Here is a 15174-nt window from a genome sequence, read left to right on the forward strand (position 1 = left end):
CTGTGGTCAGACATCAGGCCTATCACTCATTTTACTTGGGCAACTCATTTTACTTCTCTGAGCATCAATTTTCCTGTAAAATAGGATGATAATAATATCTAAATCACAGGAGTGATGTAAAAATTAAGTAACAATGCATGTAAAGTACTCAGCATAGTGCCTGGTACAGAGTAAGTGTTCAATAAACAACAGCACTTATTATAATAAAGAAAATGGATGATGATGATGATGATGATACTCAGGGCTAACGAGGGAACAGCAGAGCCAACATTTTATGCACCTGACCTCTGGCATATTTCACAGTTTGTCTACAAAGTTTGATTCAGCCTTTCTAGAGGACAATTTAGCAATATGTACCCAAAGTCTTAAAAGGCTTCTGGAAACAGAAATGCTTAAAAACAATGGAAGAACTTAAAATGGAAAAGACTGCTGAATAATACTACATCCATCGAGTCATCCATCTGCTGATCCACATGTCCAATATTTTTGACCCTAATGATACAAAATTATGAAAACAGACCTAGTCCCTGGCTTAAAGGTTAGTTGGGGAGATAAGCAGTCAAACAATCAAGTATGTTAAGGAGATAAGAGCCACGATGGGTAAGTATAAGGTACTACGGTGCGCATAGAAGGAGCACCTACCATAGTCTGGGAGTGGAGCCAGGGAAGCTTCCCAGAAGAAGTGACATTTAAGCTGGGACCTGAAGGATGAGTAGGAATTAGTCAGGTAAAGAGATGAAGAAAAAGTGTTCCAGGTAAAGGAAACAGCATGTGCAAAAGCCTAGAGATCAAAGGGAGCATGGCATGTCAGCTTGACTGAGCAGTGTGCAAGGCAGGAACTTGGGAAGATACAGGGCTGAAGAGGTAAAGCAAGGTTAGCTCATTAGAAGTCTTGCTAGCAAAACTCTGGAGTGTAGACTTTATTCTAAGGGCAATACAAACAATTCCAAGCAAATAGTGCTAATAAATGAAGAGTTAATATTCATAATATATCAAGAGGGTACACAGGCTGAAAAGAATGACCAAATAGCTCATATAATGGAAATAAGGGATTATAGTGAAGGTTGTACAACTCTGTAACTTTACTAAAAATCACTGAATTATAAAATTATTAAAACGGGTCTATTTTAGGCTTTGGAGACGATAGCTCAATAAAACTATCTTTTTTTTTTTTAATTTTTTTTTAACGTTTATTTATTTTTGAGACAGAGAGAGACAGAGCATGAATGGGGGAGGGTCAGAGAGAGGGAGACACAGAATCTGAAACAGGCTCCAGGCTCTGAGCTGTCAGCACAGAGCCCGACGCGGGGCTCGCACTCACGGACCGCGAGATCATGATGACCTGAGCCGAAGTTGGCCGCTCAACCGACTGAGCCACCCAGGCGCCCCGAAAACTATCTTTTAAAAAACTGTCTTTTAAAAAAGTTAACAGAAACGCCTAATAAAGATTTGAAAAATACTCAACCTGTCTAGTAATAAGATATACATAAAACCAACGAGCTACTATTCATTATCTTTGAAAATTACTAATGATTAAATGTGAAATGAGAATATCCAGTGTTAACAAGGTTAGGATAAATGAGTATTCTTACACTATGCTGGTCTGTGATCCAGTAATTCTATTTCTTGAAATTTTAGTAAGGTCCAAAATGCTGTCAAATATTTATGCCCAATGATGTTCACTGCAATGTGATTTAAAATAGCAATAAAAAAAATTTGGAAAAAATCAGATGTTTACCAATAACGGAATGGTTAGAATGCGTTATAATATAACTGCTCAATGCAGCCATTTGAGTGATATGGTACTACATCTATGATTTATTTCAAACTTAAAAAAAATATATATATATATGAAGTTACATACACAGCAGCATTTCAGCTATGTTATATATATACAGATATAACACATATATAAATAGATAGATAGATAGAACACATATATTTTATTATCTTTTCTGTGCTTTTCTATATTTTCTAAAATTTCCTACACTGCCCATGTATTATTTCTACAGTGTAAGAAAGTTTCTAAAGCTTTTAAAAATTTAAAGGCATCACTTTTAAGTATTTATACTTCAGATAAATCAATTTCATATTTGCTATGGTTTTATTTTCTCTGGGGAAAGATGCAGTCATATTTGAATATATATAATAAATAAGTAATTCAATAGTATCTTATTTATCAAGTATCATATATGTAAATAAATTTCCTGATTAATTAAAATGTACATTATAAACATCAAAACTTCAGTGAGAATTGGATGGATGTCTATCTAAAAGTACAATTCACTCAATCCTGACTGCTTAAATGAAGAGAAAATAAGATGAAGCTTTATTATGATTATTCAGGGTCATCTTAGAGAGGGATTTGTCCTCACATTAAGTAGTTCATAACTGCCAAATTTTTCCTTATGCCAGCTATTTAGAAATCATCTTCTTCCTCCCTTGCTATAAAACCATCAGCTATCATTTCCCAGAACTATTAGCAGCCTGTCTTTAGCAGCATTTGCCACACTTTCCATTCCTTTTTTGCTGTTGATAATCTTCTAAGAATAAGAAAACTAAATATCCAAGTTTTAGGAATTATGTATAAACTAAGAGATAATAGGCTTCAAATAAGGGTATCACCTAAAAATGATTTGCACAGACCTAGATGATTCTGTTCTAGTTAAGCTTACAATATAAATGAACTGCAAAGAGGAGTTCTTGATTGTATCTTAAGTCTTGATTTCTTTACTATACTGGCAGTCAAGTTCTCAGGATCAGAAACTCATATGCTGTTTCACACCATGGAAAGAAATGTGGACTAGGAGCCAAAGAACTTAGTTCTAGTGCAGGTTCTTACACCAACCAGTTTTGTAACCTTCAGTAAGTCTTTTAACCTTGGTACCTGTCCTGCATAACTTATAAGGCTGCTCTAGACTTAAAGTAGATCACAAACACAAAAACACTCTGAAAAGTATAAAGCACTACACAAAAGTAAAATATTTTTATAGTATTTCATTGTGTTTATATGACCCTGGATCAACATAGGTATCCACTCATAAAATTCATACCAGAAAGAAGGAAAGAGATAATTCTTAAATTGCCTCCTATTAATTAGGAAACATCTATTATCTTAGAAGAACAATACATTCCAAGAGTTGGCATCTCTGATTCCTCCTCCCCTATATCCAGTCAGTTCCCAGGCCCTTTGTGTTTTCTCCATAATCCCTCACATCTGTCCCTTTCTTTCCACTACCAGTTCACATCCCCAGTTTAGGCCTTTTTATCTTACACCTGAGCTACCACAATAGCCTCTAACTGGTTCCACTCATGGCCTTCCTTTGCCTCTCTCAAATCTCTCTGGCAACAGCTGCCAGATCAATTTTCTGAAAACACCACTGTGATTATATCTGCTCAAAACCTCTGAAGACCCTCCATTACCTTCCCCATCAAGTTCAACCTTCTAAGCTCAGGAGTCTCTATGCAGTCCCAGCTTCCTCTTCACCTTTATCTCTTACTACTCTTCCAAAGAAATCCTTCTTCAAACTGGTCTAGTTAAGTCCTTCAGATATGCCTTGTACTTTTCTGCCTGTAAGTGTTGGGAATATAGCTTCTCTCCACCTGGAATACTCTCTACTTCCCAGCTTCTATCCCAGCCTATATATATTCTACCCATCCTTAAAGGCCTAGTTTGAGATCCACCTACTATGTGTACTTTTCTTTGATTACCAGATGGAAAATTCTAAAGTTAGACAAATCTTCAACAGCTAAGTGACACTGGGCACATTCCTTAATGGCTCTTTGCTTTAGTTTCTTCATCTGTAAGATAGGGATAATAGCAATTTCCTTTGGACATATTGTGAGGAGTAAATGAGTTAATCCACGTAAAGCACTTGGCATGATGCCTGGCACAGACAAAAACCCAAGAGATGTGAGATACTGTTACTTCTACTATTGCCAGTAGTGAATTTATCTTAATCTGAATTCAGACAATACTGGCCATTACAAACCAGCTATTCATATACATGCGGTATCATTTCCCTCGCTCTCCTTTTCTACCCTCTCATCTCACATTTGTTCTTTCTGCCCCCTCCAAGATTACATGATCCTGATAGACAGGGTCAATGTCTTATACATGTTAGTATCTATAACAGCCACACATACCCAGTAGATGATCAATAGATTTTTTTTAATCCCCAAAATGAATATTGAAAAGCTGACAGTATTAAAATGTCCTACACCTCCCACAGTGAAAAAGTAAAATGAAATGCTTAAAATTATTAATTAAAAAATCTAAATCTCCAGTCTCACAAAATTAAATCTCTACTTTCATGGTTCTCTAGATTCTTTTTGCTCTCTTTTACTTTTAAAACAAACAACTTAACCTATTCATGCAGCAAGAGATGCAAGAGCAAATATATGCAGGTCAGACAGCAGCCAAATATCGGAATACAAGAACCACAAGACAACTCTGCTGAACACAGCGCTGGATGAAGTGAAATAGGAAGACAATTTAAAGGGAAAGGTAACTGGCTTATCAGTCATACAAACACTATTGAGTGTTACACACACACACACCCCAGGATTCCGAGGGCCATACATACACAACTGAAATAACCAAGTTACCATGGTAAGTAGACATAGAAATATCAGCTCAACAACTGAGCTTACCACATGATCAATTTAATTACCTATCTCAAAAGTGACTATTACTATACCTCAATATTCTAATAACTAAGTTTTGGCTAATTAAGTCATATCAAGTAGATATGGCCTTATTGTATACTAATCATTCACCTCAAGGAACTTAGTATGATAACTCGATACATGTATGTATGTTATTATTATAGCATAAACTGTTTTAAACAATGCCCAGGGGAAATGATGTTACTATAATACTGGTTTATAGTGTATTTATTTGCATGACTCTACTAACTTTCAGTTGCTTTCTCAGCCAAAATCACACCTGGTGACCACTATTCTCAAAGGGTTTACTAGTAAAGAGAAGTAAAATGGTCTGATGGAATGTTAACTTTCCAAAATCTAGCATAAAGTACTACATATAAATAAATTTTACTAAATTTCTATCCTATGATACTTGTCTTCAGAGGACCTTAAAAACGTTTTACCACCTTTGAAGTGCAACTATTCTCAAATCACAAAATCTTAAGAGTTGGAAAAGGCCTTAGAAGTCCCTCACTGCAGGAATTCTTTATACTAACTTCCAGGCAAAAGGTCCTCCATCTTTTCTTTTAATACTTTAAGCAACGGACATTCACTATTTTTGCAAGGCAGTCCACTCCACTGTTACAAGATTCTTCTTCCTTACAATCATTGAAAATCTGCCTCCCTGAACTTCTACCCAAGGATCCTAGTTCTGCTCTCTGCAACAATACAAGTTAACCCCCGAAATATAATCACTTCTAGAATTAGGATATAATTGTCAATTTGGTCACACAAAATTCACAAGAAAGCTCAGGGGAAAAAAAAAAGAAACCACCACTATACAGAACAAAATTTTGAAATTCAGGAAACTATGTTGAAATCACAAGTCACTGTATTTTCAAGATATCAAAGCCCACAGCTCAGTGAACATATAAATATAAAGAATAACCTGATGTTTTACAGTGAAGGGTGGTACAGTGTTTAGTGAATACCTTTTGGCAACTTGAAACTACTAAATCCACCAACACAGTTTTAAAAATTACAATTCTGTAGGAAGTTCAAGATGGCTTTTCCAGTTGCTCATTATTTTCATTCTATTTCCTTCTACAACATTTGCATGTTTTAAAGATCCCATTTCGCCCCACTGATGCAATATTTTATTTTTTAAATAAGCATTTTCAAGAATAAAGCCTAAAAGAGTGGGGTGTAAAGGGATGGAGGTGGGGCTAGGAGCCAAGTCAAAGAAGGGCCCAGCAGGAAAAGGCTGGTTATTGGGTATTTTCCTTCTGGAAGCATGCTTCACTGGCATACGCATCTGAAGCATACAAACACGACCCAAGAACAAGAACGATCATGAGCAATGAGTGCAAGGCATTAATACCTGTAAGATGTAAATGAATTGGCCCTGGTTATCAAACAGCGCCAGATGCTTCAGGACTACTTAGAGAAAAGGTAAGACGTCCAAGAAAGAGACCTCTCTGCTGGAGAGGAGGGAAGAAACCAAGGAGTAACTACCAGCTCAGCAATCCAATGAAGCCCAAACAGTACCAGAGCCCAAGAAAGACAGCAAGTGACTAGAGGGAAGGCACATACCCCGGAGAGCCTGAAGAAGGGGTTGCAGGGTGGGAATACTGAACGAGTCCATGAAATGGGTGTGGGTATAGGGATGTGGTGTGTGTTAGGGGCAACGCAGGAGTCCCATGGTCCTCTCCCTGCAGCAGAGCAACAGAGGGTACAAGGAAGGGGGAGGGTGAAAAGCAAGAATGACTCATTCGCGAAAGGAAGTGTTCAAGCCGTAGGAAAGCATGCCACGAGGGTGGGGGTTCGGGGCGAGGACTGTGAGAGCCAGGTGTTCAGAGTGATGGGGGCAAAAACCAACGTCCCGTAGGTCCCGTAGCTCGTCTTAAAGATGGGGGGTGTGGGGGGTTCGCGGCAGCCGAGTGCCAAGGCCTGGGAAGCGGCGCGGCGCGTGCGCAGTGGCGCTCGGCGGGACCCGCTGAGGCAAAGCGGAGCCGCAGTGACAGAAGCGAGCGGAGCGGCCGCCGGGTGGGACTCACCGAGGCGCAGGGGCTGGAGGTGGTGCTGGGGGTAGGCGACCGCTGGACCGTGACCAAAGCCATCTAGGCGCTGCTAGGTTGTTCCGGGCAGGGCATTCTTGTCCTGAGTATGGGGGGCGGGAGGGTGACGGAGCCGGGATGGGGAAAGGGGTGTGGGAGGGGGGTGAGGGGAACGGGGAGGAGGAAGAGGCCGAGGGAACGGCCGCAGGCTCCGCACCCACCACCGGACTCTCGCCGACTGACGCGCCGAACGGGCGGCGGGCGGGCGGGCGGGCGGGCGGTTCGGCAGCAGCGGGGCACAATGAGCGCTCCCAGTGCGCAGGCGCCACCTGTCAGCAACCGCCTCTCCCCTCGGCGCGCGCCGCCGCCTCGCCGTAACCCTTGAGTTGCCGGAAGCCGGCCGGTTGTTTGCGCCTCTGACCGCCGCCCCTTCCTGGGTTTCCTCCTTTGCTCTGGAATCGCGCGGTTTGCCCGCGCCCGGAGGCTGTGAACTGGGATGGGGGGAGGGGCCCCGGTTCTGGGAGCCTTTGGAGTCCCCACTCCTGAGAGACGACCATTTTATGAGGTGGGGGCGCGCAGCTTAACCGATCTTAGAGAAAGGAAACTGAGGTGAAAATCCTGAGGCAAATACGTTGTCTGGTGGGAAAGGGCTCCGCGGGGCTTCAAAGGCTTTCGCTAGGCGGGAGTGAGACTTACTGGACTAGAGACCCTCGTGGCGCGACCAGGAGACGAGTTTATCCCCCTTTGACCCGGCTCTCGGGGGCTTTTTCTAAGCTGTACCACCCTCTATCTCAGAGTCCATGTTTTATGATGCGACTTCATGAAAGAAAGAAAGCTTTTTCATATTATACCCTGAGAAGCTTCATGGTAGGTACCCTCACACTTCCTCTATTACCCTGGCCCCTAAGGACTCACTCATTCATTATTCCTAAGGTGAGAGAGACTGTATGAGCCCGGGAGGCCGAGAAAGCAGGGCTCACAGAGTTATAAGGGTCCAACCTGCTATTTACCTCCCACTTGCTTCCTGCTGGGAAGAAATTCTCTTAAAAAGCATTTGCTCTTTGAGATTTTTTTTTTTCTCCTTCGGCTCTAAATTTCATTATTTCATAGACAAATGTGAAATGTAGGTTATTAAATATTTTAAAGGAACAGTCTAAAAGATAAACCGTCAGCATGGGGCGCTTGAGTGGCTTGGTTAAGTATCCGACTTGGGCTTGGGTCATGATCTCACAGTTCATGAGTTTCAGCCCTACATAGGGCTCTGTGCTGACAGCTCAGAGCCTGGAGCCTGCTTCAGATTCTGTGTCTCCCTCTCTCTCTGCCCCTCCCCTGCTCTCGCTCTCTCAAAAATGAATAAACGTTAAAAAATTAAAAAAAAAAAAAGATAAACCATTAGCAGACCATAAGCGAAGAAAGTAATGAAAAATCAAGATTTAAAAAGGGGGGAAATCTCACTATGCAAATATCATTGATTGTTTACACAGAGAAAGAGAGTTGACAAAGCTATTTCTCAATTTGAGTGGACGCTCTGGAATATACCACCATATGTATCAAAACTGAGGAAACACACACATTAAGGAGTTTGCAGTTATTAAAGCCACCTCCTCCTGTTTGTCACTCAAACTCTCTTGGATTTCATTGCTTCCTTTAAACTGACAGGACTGTCATGTGCTCCTTCTGGCTGCTGTATGGTTAAGTGCCACTAGAGCCCTCTGTGCTGAGCCTTTGTTCTCTCCCTGGGGCCCTGCGGTTGAAATAATTAGCAGGGAGGTTCCATCAAGAATCAGACACTGAGGGTCCCTGTACAGTACAGTCCTGTGTAGAATGAATTGCTGAGAAGCCAGCTGGTAGGCTTTTGCCCCCTGGTGGTGGTCAAGAGTGCCTGCGAGACAAAAATTAAACAAAGATGTATGGTTCACAGATTAAACAATCTGTGTTTTTCCCAGAGCTGCGAAGTAAACAGGAAAAGACAAGACAAAGTTCAGAAGTAAGAACTTTGAACCAATGCTTAGAAGACCACACAGGAAGCTGTATGCATAGGTAAGAAATATACATAGCTGAAAGCTGAATGAACTCAAATGAAACACGTGGTTTATAAGCCAAAGTATTGTTCTAGAAAAAATATTATACAGATCAATAGGTCTTAATGTACTTGTATGTTGATTTTCTTACTGACTCAGGATAGCAACACTGCCTATCTAGTTTTGTGTCAACATAATATTAAGAAATTCTTTTGGCAGATGAGAGAATTCCATTAATCTCCCAGTGGGAAAGATCACTACTGTAGGAGTCAGAAGACCTGGCTTCTAGTTCCAGTTTGTAAAACCATATGCAAATGGCTTAAACGTTTTGAGCATTGGTTTCTACAATGCAGCTCTAACTCACAGGATTCTTGTGATCAAATGAGATAATGCATGGTAAATTCCTATATAATCTGTGAAGCCTTGTATGTAATTAAGATAACTTTATTATTCTTTGAAGTTTGTTCCAAGTTCAGTCAGCTTTTGCTGAGTGTACCCTATGTGTAGAAAATAGCATCAAGCAAAAAGGGACTAAAAAGGGCTAAAAAGACGTATGATTCATGCCTTTCTCAACAGTGAGAGAAGTAGATCAGTGGTCAAGAGATGTGTCATCTGTAGGAAGATATAAAACATCTCTATTAAACATATCTGAGAAGATAAAATCCTGGTCAAAATTGGGATTATAAAAAAGTTGGGATTATAAAGTACCCAGATTCACATTAAATTTATTTGTATCAGGAAATTTATTAATTTACAAAGGAAGTATCTCTTCCTGGCATATAACCTTTTAAGGAAACTAAGATTTGGAAATTAATGGTGCGTGTTCATTAATTTATTTGTCATTAATTGAGAAAATACTGAGTGTATATTTTATACTAGAGACTGTTTTAAAAACAAAATAAAAGTCTATCTCTCAGGGGCTCAAAACCTGTTAGGGAAAAACACACCAAATAATGACAGTATGGCAGAGTGGCACTGTGGATTTTGTCACCTCTGCTTAGGCCCCCAAGGGAGACACATATATAGGAGAAGTCTACTTATGTGCAAAGTGCTTTAGAAACACAGAGGAAGAGGTCTGGGCAAATATACATTTTACAATATTGCCTTTCAGGCTTTGGCTGCAGAGCTAGATCAAATGTGAGCATTTGAAATCTATACTGTCTTCCCTGGATTCCACCCTGGTTTGTACTTTCTGGTGATCTGAGGAAGTATTTACTTCTTTTTTTTTTTTTTTTTTTTTTTTTTTTTTTTTTTTTTTTTTTTTGTGACTTTATTTTTTTATTTTTTTATTTTTTATTTTTTTATTTTTTAATATATGAAATTTACTGTCAAATTGGTTTCCATACAACACCCAGTGCTCATCCCAAAAGGTGCCCTCCTCAATACCCATCACCCACCCTGCCCTCCCTCCCACCCCCCATCAACCCTCAGTTTGTTCTCAGTTTTTAACAGTCTCTTATGCTTTGGCTCTCTCCCACTCTAACCTCTTTTTTTTTTTTTTCCCTTCCCCTCCCCCATGGGTTTCTGTTACGTTTCTCAGGATCCACATAAGAGTGAAACCATATGGTATCTGTCTTTCTCTGTATGGCTTATTTCACTTAGCATCACACTCTCCAGTTCCATCCACGTTGCTACAAAAGGCCATATTTCATTCTTTCTCATTGCCACGTAGTATTCCATTGTGTATATAAACCACAATTTCTTTATCCATTCATCAGTTGATGGACATTTAGGCTCTTTCCATAATTTGGCGATTGTTGAGAGTGCTGCTATAAACATTGGGGTACAAGTGCCCCTATGCATCAGTACTCCTGTATCCCTTGGATAAATTCCTGGCAGTGCTATTGCTGGGTCATAGGGTAGGTCTATTTTTAATTTTTTGAGGAACCTCCACACTGCTTTCCAGAGCGGCTGCACCAATTTGCATTCCCACCAACAGTGCAAGAGGGTTCCCGTCTCTCCACATCCTCTCCAGCATCTATAGTCTCCTGATTTCTTCATTTTGGCCACTCTGACTGGCGTGAGGTGGTACCTGAGTGTGGTTTTGATTTGTATTTCCCTGATGAGGAGCGACGTTGAACATCTTTTCATGTGCCTGTTGGCCATCCGGATGTCTTCTTTAGAGAAGTGTCTATTCATGTTTTCTGCCCATTTCTTCACTGGGTTATTTGTTTTTCGGGTGTGGAGTTTGATGAGCTCTTTATAGATTTTGGATACTAGCCCTTTGTCCGATGTGTCATTTGCAAATATCTTTTCCCATTCCGTTGGTTGCCTTTTAGTTTTGTTGGTTGTTTCCTTTGCTGTGCAGAAGCTTTTTATCTTCATAAGGTCCCAGTAATTCACTTTTGCTTCTAATTCCCTTGCCTTTGGGGATGTGCCGAGTAAGAGATTGCTACGGCTGAGGTCAGAGAGGTCTTTTCCTGCTTTCTCCTCTAAGGTTTTGATGGTTTCCTGTCTCACATTCAGGTCCTTTATCCATTTTGAGTTTATTTTTGTGAATGGTGTGAGAAAGTGGTCTAGTTTCAACCTTCTGCATGTTGCTGTCCAGTTCTCCCAGCACCATTTGTTAAAGAGACTGTCTTTTTTCCATTGGATGTTCTTTCCTGCTTTGTCAAAAATGAGTTGGCCATACGTTTGTGGGTCTAGTTCTGGGGTTTCTATTCGATTCCATTGGTCTATGTGTCTGTTTTTATGCCAATACCATGCTGTCTTGATGATGACAGCTTTGTAGTAGAGGCTAAAGTCTGGGATTGTGATGCCTCCTGCTTTGGTCTTCTTCTTCAAAATTACTTTGGCTATTCGGGGCCTTTTGTGGTTCCATATGAATTTTAGGATTGCTTGTTCTAGTTTCGAGAAGAATGCTGGTGCAATTTTGATTGGGATTGCATTGAATGTGTAGATAGCTTTGGGTAGTATTGACATTTTGACAATATTTATTCTTCCAATCCATGAGCAGGGAATGTCTTTCCATTTCTTTATATCTTCTTCAATTACCTGCATAAGCTTTCTATAGTTTTCAGCATACAGATCTTTTACATCTTTGGTTAGATTTATTCCTAGGTATTTTATGCTTCTTGGTGCAATTGTGAATGGGATCAGTTTCTTTATTTGTCTTTCTGTTGCTTCATTGTTAGTGTATAAGAATGCAACTGATTTCTGTACATTGATTTTGTATCCGGCAACTTTGCTGAATTCATGTATCAGTTCTAGCAGACTTTTGGTGGAGTCTATCGGATTTTCCATGTATAATATCATGTCATCTGCAAAAAGCGAAAGCTTGACTTCATCTTTGCCAATTTGGATGCCTTTGATTTCCTTTTGTTGTCTGATTGCTGATGCTAGAACTTCCAGCACTATATTAAACAGCAGCGGTGAGAGTGGGCATCCCTGTCGTGTTCCTGATCTCAGGGAAAAAGCTCTCAGTTTTTCCCCATTGAGGATGATGTTAGCTGTGGGCTTTTCATAAATGGCTTTTATGATCTTTAAGTATGTTCCTTCTATCCCGACTTTCTCAAGGGTTTTTATTAAGAAAGGGTGCTGGATTTTGTCAAAGGCCTTTTCTGCATCGATTGACAGGATCATATGGTTCTTTTCTTTTTTTTTGTTAATGTGATGTATCACGTTGATCGATTTGCGAATGTTGAACCAGCCCTGCATCCCAGGAATGAATCCCACTTGATCATGGTGAATAATTCTTTTTATATGCTGTTGAATTCGATTTGCTAGTATCTTATTGAGAATTTTTGCATCCATATTCATCAGGGATATTGGCCTGTAGTTCTCTTTTTTTACTGGGTCTCTGTCTGGTTTAGGAATCAAAGTAATACTGGCTTCATAGAATGAGTCTGGAAGTTTTCCTTCCCTCTCTATTTCTTGGAATAGCTTGAGAAGGATAGGTATTATCTCTGCTTTAAACGTCTGGTAGAACTCCCCTGGGAAGCCATCTGGTCCTGGACTCTTATTTGTTGGGAGATTTTTGATAACTGATTCAATTTCTTCGCTGGTTATGGGTCTGTTCAAGCTTTCTATTTCCTCCTGATTGAGTTTTGGAAGAGTGTGGGTGTTTAGGAATTTGTCCATTTCTTCCAGGTTGTCCAATTTGTTGGCATATAATTTTTCATAGTATTCCCTGATAATTGTTTGTATCTCTGAGGGATTGGTTGTAATCATTCCATTTTCATTCATGATTTTATCTATTTGAGTCATCTCCCTTTTCTTTTTGAGAAGCCTGGCTAGAGGTTTGTCAATTTTGTTTATTTTTTCAAAAAACCAACTCTTGGTTTCGTTGATCTGCTCTACAGTTTTTTTAGATTCTATATTGTTTATTTCTGCTCTGATCTTTATGATTTCTCTTCTTCTGCTGGGTTTAGGCTGCCTTTGCTGTTCTGCCTCTATTTCCTTTAGGTGTGCTGTTAGATTTTGTATTTGGGATTTTTCTTGTTTCTTGAGATAGGCCTGGATTGCAATGTATTTTCCTCTCAGGACTGCCTTCGCTGCGTCCCAAAGCGTTTGGATTGTTGTATTTTCATTTTCGTTTGTTTCCATATATTTTTTAATTTCTTCTCTAATTGCCTGGTTGACCCACTCATTCGTGAGTAGGGTGTTCTTTAACCTCCATGCTTTTGGAGGTTTTCCAGACTTTTTCCTGTGGTTGATTTCAAGCTTCATAGCATTGTGGTCTGAAAGTATGCATGGTATAATTTCAATTCTTGTAAACTTATGAAGGGCTGTTTTGTGACCCAGTATATGATCTATCTTGGAGAATGTTCCATGTGCACTCGAGAAGAAAGTATATTCTGTTGCTTTGGGATGCAGAGTTCTAAATATATCTGTCAAGTCCATCTGATCCAATGTATCATTCAGGGCCCTTGTTTCTTTATTGACTGTGTGTCTAGATGATCTATCCATTTCTGTAAGTGGGGTGTTAAAGTCCCCTGCAATGACCACATTCTTATCAATAAGGTTGCTTATGTTTATGAGTAACTGTTTTATATATCTGGGGGCTCCGGTATTTGGCGCATAGACATTTATAATTGTTAGCTCTTCCTGATGGATAGACCCTGTAATTATTATATAATGCCCTTCTTCATCTCTTGTTACAGCCTTTAATTTAAAGTCTAGTTTGTCTGATATAAGTATGGCTACTCCAGCTTTCTTTTGGCTTCCAGTAGCATGATAAATAGTTCTCCATCCCCTCACTCTCAATCTAAAGGTGTCCTCAGACCTAAAATGAGTCTCTTGTAGACAGCAAATAGATGGGTCTTGTTTTTTTATCCATTCTGATACCCTATGTCTTTTGGTTGGCGCATTTAATCCATTTACATTCAGTGTTATTATAGAAAGATACGGGTTTAGAGTCATTGTGATGTCTGTATGTTTTATGCTTGTAGTGATGTCTCTGGTACTTTGTCTCACAGGATCCCCCTTAGGATCTCTTGTAGGGCTGGTTTCGTGGTGACAAATTCCTTCAGTTTTTGTTTGTTTGGGAAGACCTTTATCTCTCCTTCTATTCTAAATGACAGACTTGCTGGATAAAGGATTCTCGGCTGCATATTTTTTCTGTTTAGCACACTGAAGATATCGTGCCAAGCCTTTCTGGCCTGCCAAGTTTCAAAGGAGAGATCAGTCACGAGTCTTATAGGTCTCCCTTTATATGTGAGGGCATGTTTATCCCTTGCTGCTTTCAGAATTTTCTCTTTATCCTTGTATTTTGCCAGTTTCACTATGATATGTCGTGCAGAAGATCGATTCAAGTTACGTCTGAAGGGAGTTCTCTGTGCCTCTTGGATTTCAATGCCTTTTTCCTTCCCCAGTTCAGGGAAGTTCTCAGCTATAATTTCTTCAAGTACCCCTTCAGCACCTTTCCCTCTCTCTTCCTCCTCTGGGATACCAATTATGCGTATATTATTTCTTTTTAGTGTATCACTTAGTTCTCTAATTTTCCCCTCATACTCCTGGATTTTTTTATCTCTCTTTCTTTCAGCTTCCTCTTTCTCCATAACTTTATCTTCTAGTTCACCTATTCTCTCCTCTGCCTCTTCAATCCGAGCCGTCGTGGTTTCCATTTTGTTTTGCATTTCATTTAAAGCGTTTTTCAGCTCCTCGTGACTGTTCCTTAGTCCCTTGATCTCTGTGGCAAGAGATTCTCTGCTGTCCTGTATACTGTTTTCAAGCCCAGCGATTAATTTTATGACTATTATTCTAAATTCACTTTCTGTTATATTATTTAAATCCTTTTTGATCAGTTCATTAGCTGTTGTTATTTCCTGGAGATTCTTCTGAGGGGAATTCTTCCGTTTGGTCATTTTGGACAGTCCCTGGAGCGGTGAGGACCCGCAGGGCACTTCCCCCGTGCTGTGGTGTATAACTGGAGTTGGTGGGCGGGGCCGCAGTCCGACCTGATGTCTGCCCCCAGCCCACCGCTGGGGCCACAGTCAGACTGGTGTGTG

The 15174-nt window shown here is 40.1% G+C and overlaps 2 protein-coding genes across 25 annotated transcripts in view; one reads left to right on the forward strand and one right to left on the reverse strand.

The window, feature by feature from the left end:
- SSH2 (slingshot protein phosphatase 2) overlaps positions 1-6876 on the reverse strand; it is a 264730-nt gene extending 257854 nt beyond the window's left edge. For both annotated transcript variants that reach the window (XM_058704062.1, XM_058704059.1), the window contains exon 1: positions 6705-6876. In XM_058704062.1, coding sequence (XP_058560045.1) covers positions 6705-6767 — 63 coding nt within the window. In that variant the 5' untranslated portion in view covers positions 6768-6876. The remainder of the gene's footprint in view (positions 1-6704) is intronic.
- EFCAB5 (EF-hand calcium binding domain 5) overlaps positions 6632-15174 on the forward strand; it is a 193714-nt gene continuing 185171 nt past the window's right edge. For 10 of the 23 annotated variants that reach the window (XM_058704036.1, XM_058704031.1, XM_058704048.1 and 7 more), the window contains exons 1-2: positions 7086-7571; positions 8651-8744. The gene's annotated coding sequence lies outside the window, so the exon portion shown is untranslated. Of the gene's footprint in view, positions 6782-7035; positions 7572-8650; positions 8745-15174 lie in introns of those variants that run through there. The other 13 variants (XM_058704035.1, XM_058704052.1, XM_058704033.1 and 10 more) reach the window with 11 other exon arrangements.

This window comes from Neofelis nebulosa, chromosome 16 (genome assembly GCF_028018385.1).
Source record: "Neofelis nebulosa isolate mNeoNeb1 chromosome 16, mNeoNeb1.pri, whole genome shotgun sequence".
NCBI lineage: Eukaryota > Metazoa > Chordata > Mammalia > Carnivora > Felidae > Neofelis > Neofelis nebulosa.